At 41.7% G+C, this 5,447-nt stretch overlaps 1 protein-coding gene across 1 annotated transcript; it reads left to right on the top strand.

The window, feature by feature from the left end:
• The first annotated feature begins 2,971 nt into the window (after positions 1 to 2,971).
• LOC104417609 (cytochrome P450 736A117) lies at positions 2,972 to 5,195 on the top strand. The gene is made up of 3 exons (XM_039303944.1): positions 2,972 to 3,369; positions 3,590 to 4,178; positions 4,494 to 5,195. Exons 1-3 carry the CDS (start codon positions 2,981 to 2,983, stop codon positions 5,100 to 5,102), a joined length of 1,587 nt encoding a protein of 528 aa, XP_039159878.1. The 5' UTR covers positions 2,972 to 2,980; the 3' UTR covers positions 5,103 to 5,195.
• Positions 5,196 to 5,447: the final 252 nt, after the last annotated feature.

The following is a 5,447-nucleotide window of genomic DNA, read 5'->3' as shown; positions in this document are numbered from 1 at the left end:
TTTGTTGAAACCTGACAAATAATTATAACATAAACCGCTAGTATATATATATCTTTTCACAAGCGGTTTTATCTATCAGTAGTTTGATAGTTCGTGAGCAATGGGATAGTTAAAATTATCAAATCATCATCAAATCAAGGGTGGGTTAGACTGTTTATTTAAAATTTTCTTTACATTAATGGTGTATTATTTAATTTTCCGAAAATCATTACTGGAAATGGAGAAAAGAAAACAAAATCCCTGGAATAATTATGCATGATGTTATGAAGAATTTGTCACTTCATTATGGAGCTTATTGATCAGTCATATGCATGTAATGGTCAAGTTATTTATTACCAATCTATTTATAATGTGAAATTTTGTAGAACTCTCTAAAAGTTAAAGTCAATAAATGAATATGTAATTTAATATTTAATTACCATAACATTTTTCCTCCTATATAGTTTGGACTTTGTGCAAAAACTAAAGTGTGGAAATATAAATAATTGGGTTGCAAATAATGGGAGATCTAGAAATATTTGAAATCGGAATCTCTCTTGGTCCATTACTTCTTATTTGGGAAATGCAATAACTCTTCAAGAGAGATTATCAAGAAAGAGCTTAATTTGAGCACGCGCGCGCGCGCGCGCACACTCATATATATATATGGATTTATCTCTACTTAAAATCTTAAGACCATGACTTATGAGCCAATTACCATATCTTAATTGTTTGAAACCATATAATTCTCTATTGTAATGTTTGAAATATATTCAAAAGATTCTATAGATCTCTCTTGATTCTGTTTATCTCCCATAATTTTGTATATCTCTCAAGATTATGCATTATCTTCATTTGCATGTGCATATCCTTGATTACAATTCACATTATAACATATTACTTTGGATATTCATCCTATAAGTAAGTTCATATACTCTTCACATAGGATATACAAAGATTACACAGTATACTCTTCCACATTATTTTTATTTTGATGACAGAGCTTTTGTTGTCTTAATAAGTTCCCATCGGGTCCTTTATATTGTTGCCGTTGCAACGTTATGTCCATATGGGGGTAAGAATATTAGGAGTGTCAAAATTTTTGTATGACGCTCACTTGACTGCCAAAACTTTGTCTTTACTCACTTGAGTGTCACAAATTTCAAAAACTGACAACTAAAGTGCCAATTTCGATTTGCCTCGTTGGAAAAATCGATGTAGATTTTTGTTATCTAATGTGATTTTGCTGACACTAATGTGAATAATTTTTTAAATTTTTTAATTAATTAATTAATTTCTTTAGTGTTGGCGACCCTTGCCCTAGGCCAGCGAGGTTGTGATGCCCTTGCCAAGGCCTTCACGGCCAGATCTAGGTGAGGGCTGCCTCACCCTCGATGCAAAGGCCCTGGGCGAGGGCATTGCAGCCTCGGTGGCTGCGGGCATGATGTTGCCCAGAGTTGGCGAGGGCCCTCACGACCTCACTAGTGGCTAACAAGGCCCCAACGGCCTAGCCTTGGGCCTTCGCGACTGAGGGCAAGGCAGCCCTTGTCCATGGGCAAGGGTTTCATAGTTGGCGAGGATCGTTGGTGACCCTCGCTAGCCCAAAAAATAAAAAAGTACAAAATAAAAAAATAAAAAATAAAAATCCAAAAAATCCAAAAAATTCAAAAAATTTCAAAATTTTGAAATTCCACATATGATAATTTGTTGGAATTAGCACTCAAATGACCAATTTTACTTCGATGTAGTATTCAAGTGAGTGAAAAAAAGTTTTGACACCCAAATGATTGACGTATAAAAATTTTAGCACTCTTAATATTCTTATCCCATCAATCACCCTGGTGTTCTGTTTTTCCAAAACTTGTGTGCTCTTCAGCCTTGTTCCAACACTTTCTGGTTCCTTGTTGCGAAAAATAAATAACATTAGACTCACCGCCCTTAGATGGACTAAGTCCTTAAATTTCGTCACGATCACCCGCCACACGAGCCCTCACACACCGTCCCTTGGATCCACACGCCTCACACGCGAGAAGGTGTCGCACGCATATTGCTTAGGCCGTCCACATGTTAGTGAGCCGTCCAAGCAGTTGCGACGTCAGCCTGCCACGTCACCCGCAATGTCAGTTTGCCATCAATATTTTCTCAAGGGTCAGTGTTCGGAATGCCCTGTTAGCCTCTAATGCGCATCCGACTCAGCCTCTATAGACCAAACCAATTCAGTTAGCCGCCAGACCGATCCTCTCAATTTTCAGTACAGTTTGACCACTTTCCGACCTGTTCTTAGACATTTCGGAGCGGTACTTAAGATGCTTCGACGTGCTAAGTTCATTTTTGGCCTTCTTTTCTCCATAATTATCTTCCAAAGTGCCGGTTTCTTCATATTATTTCTCCGTTCTACGTCCATTCTATTGTTTTTGGCCATAAAGTGCATATAATAGATAAATTGGATTTTTCACTACCCATTTAGACAATTTTGAATAGTTCGAAATATGATTTGCGTTCTTAGGAAAAAAAAAGTTTTTGAGACGATGCAAACTTTGGCATTATGTCATTGGCGATATTCGTGTACCTATCCTAAAGAATGAAGAGTGGGATGACAAGAATTATTTGTTAAAATATGACTATAAAGTTCATATCATTTTTATATATGTGTGATCTTCCTACATCTACAACTTAAATTTTTGGATCAGATTTTCTAACGGGTATAATGATGATGATGCTAATAATATGTGTATTTGTGTGTGTGTGTATTTCTTTTACGGATAGTATATCCTTAGTAAGGCAATTGATTTCATTCATAACTAATGGGGGGAACTAGTCAATTATTATTTTTTCCTATGAACGAGCGAACAAGATAGGAACTCTATAATATTTTACATAGAGAAAATCATATAAAAATCTCAACAGCAGCACGAGCAATATGAATCCAACACGTCCGCTCCCCGTCCCCCCGCCACTCCGAGTTCACAGCTAGGATAAAAAGGCAGAAAAGATCGTTCCTATGGAGACGCAGAAACAACGAAAACCACCTTCGCCACTCGCAATGTTCAGCTTCAACATCTCATCGCTGCTTTTCTCTACTCCCTCGCTGACCTCAATCGCACTCGTCCTCTTCATCACCTTCCTCACCCCCAGATGCCTCCGCCTCCTCTTCTCTGCTGCCGCCACCACTAACCTCCACCTCCCGCCATCACCGCCGAAGCTCCCAATCATCGGGAATCTCCACCAGCTTGGGAGTCACCCTCACCGCTCGCTCCAAGCCCTGTCGAGACGCTATGGCCCCTTGATGCGCCTCCACTTCGGGAGCGCGCCCATCCTGGTCGTCTCGTCCTCCGACGGTGCACGTGACATTATGAAGACCCACGACGTCATTTTCGCCCAACGACCCAGGTGCAGCCTAAGCCTGTCAATTCATGTTCATGCATCTTAATTTTGTATGAGAGTTGTTTTTTCTTGGGTTTATGATTGGAGAATGTCTCGGTTGATTACAGATATGGGATAAACCACGTGTCAACTCTTGGCATTACAAATCATTATCGCTTTTATTTGACACGTCGAACGCTTCATTTAAACTAATTTTGTTCTGATTCATGTCATTTCTTTTCCTCAGGTCAACCATGGCCGAGAGGCTTCTATACGACCGCAAGGACTTGTCGCTGTCGCCGTACGGCGATTGCTGGAGGCAAATGAGGAGCATCTGCGTCTTCCATCTGCTGAGCAACAAGAGGGTCCAGTCGTTTCGAATGGTGCGAGAAGAAGAGATTTCTTTGTTTATGGAGAAGATTGAGCAGCACCGCTCGGTGGACCTGAGCAACATGTTCGTGGTGCTGACGAACGACATCATATGCCGGGTGGCTCTGGGGAGGAAGTACAGTGAAGGCATGCAGGGCATGAAGTTCAAGGGACTATTGGCGGACCTGATAGAGTTGGTGGGCATTTTCGACGTTGGGGACTTCATTCCGAGCCTTGGGTGGATCAACAAGGTGACTGGTTTAGATGCGAAAGGGGAGCGCGTCGCGGGCCTGTTGGACGAGTTCCTCAATGAGGTGGTGGAGGAGCACCGGAGGAAGATGGAGGAGAAGAGCGTCGGAGGCGGAGGTGAAGATAGGAGAGACTTTGTGGACGTTTTGCTGGAGATTCAGAAGGAGAAGACTCTTGGTTTTGCTCTTGGTGCCGATAGTGTTAAAGCACTCATCTTGGTAAGCGCTCCTTTTTTCTCCACCAACCATCCCATACACTCTTGATTTTTTCTTTCCGGGCAACATAGTCCGACGACTCTAAATATAACATTTTTCATGCCATCTAAGATTGGTCCGGTAACCGAGTTGATGAATTATTAATATATATTGATTTTTCTTGGAACATATGAGCCACAATTGAATGAAATAATAAGCATGATTAGTTGTCCTTGATGATTAATTGTTGTCTGGCAGCTCCTTTTTCGAATGTTAACCTTCCGTCCGTTCACTTTCTTCGTCTCCGCTATTCCTTCATTAACTTTTGTGCTTGTACAGGACATGTTTGTCGGTGGAACTCATACAACGTACATGCTTCTGGAGTGGGCAATGATTGAGCTCTTAAGGCATCCTGGAGCCATGAACATTCTCCAAACCGAGGTCCGCAAAATCGTCAATGGCAAGCCAAATATAACCGACGAGGACTTGGAGAAAATGCAATATCTGCGAGCAGTGCTCAAAGAGACTCTTCGCCTGCACCCTCCGATCCCGATCCTCCCGCGATTGTCAACCCAGGATGTCAAAATCCGAGGCTATGACATCGCGGAGGGAACTATAGTGATTGTGAATGCATGGACCATTGGTAGGGACCCCATGACGTGGAACGAGCCGGACGAGTTCAAGCCCGAGAGATTCTTGAACAGCTCAGTGGACTTCAATGGACAAGATTTCGAGCTGATTCCTTTCGGTGCTGGGAGGCGGGTTTGCCCCGGGAAATCGATTGTGATGGCGACGACCGAACTTGTCTTAGCGCATGTGGTGAGCAAGTTCGATTGGGTACTGCCGGAGGGTCTGAAAGCGGAGGATATGGACATGACCGAATGCACTGGCATTACCATCCAAAGGAAAGTTCATCTCCTTGCTGTCGCCACTCCATTTCCAAGCTAAGGTTGTGCGAGGCTGCGAACATGACGAGCGTGTGATTATTTGCTTTTGTATCATATGGTGGACGAGAGAGACCAAATGCACACGCTTATGTAGTGAAAGTACAAGAAATAATTGACATGCCATTCGTATCATGGATATTGTCACCCTTCGTAATGGTAATAAAATTAAAGTTTTCTCACCTCGTAATCTTTTGTGAGGAGATTCAGCCATTGGCATCATCCATTAATCAAATTTTTAACATAGAGAACTTCTTAATGATTAAACATTGCTTTTATATTTATGCCTTTATAAAAGGTTCTGATTAAACTTGTTTCAATTAAGTTGATCTCACGTCATTAAATGGCG

This window comes from Eucalyptus grandis, chromosome 2, assembly GCF_016545825.1.
Source record: "Eucalyptus grandis isolate ANBG69807.140 chromosome 2, ASM1654582v1, whole genome shotgun sequence".
Lineage (NCBI taxonomy): Eukaryota > Viridiplantae > Streptophyta > Magnoliopsida > Myrtales > Myrtaceae > Eucalyptus > Eucalyptus grandis.
The sequence above is the reverse complement of the archived record's forward strand: the minus strand, read 5'-3'. Positions and strand labels throughout refer to the sequence as shown.

What these genes read in the sequence shown, in the direction of transcription:
- LOC104417609 (XM_039303944.1), top strand. Translation starts at nt 2,981, where the DNA reads ATGGAGACGCAGAAACAACGAAAACCACCTTCGCCACTCGCAATGTTC. An exon ending in ATTTTCGCCCAACGACCCAG is followed by an intron (nt 3,370 to 3,589) that starts GTGCAGCCTAAG and finishes TCTTTTCCTCAG; the next exon opens with GTCAACCATGGCCGAGAGGC. An exon ending in GTGTTAAAGCACTCATCTTG is followed by an intron (nt 4,179 to 4,493) that starts GTAAGCGCTCCT and finishes GTGCTTGTACAG; the next exon opens with GACATGTTTGTCGGTGGAAC.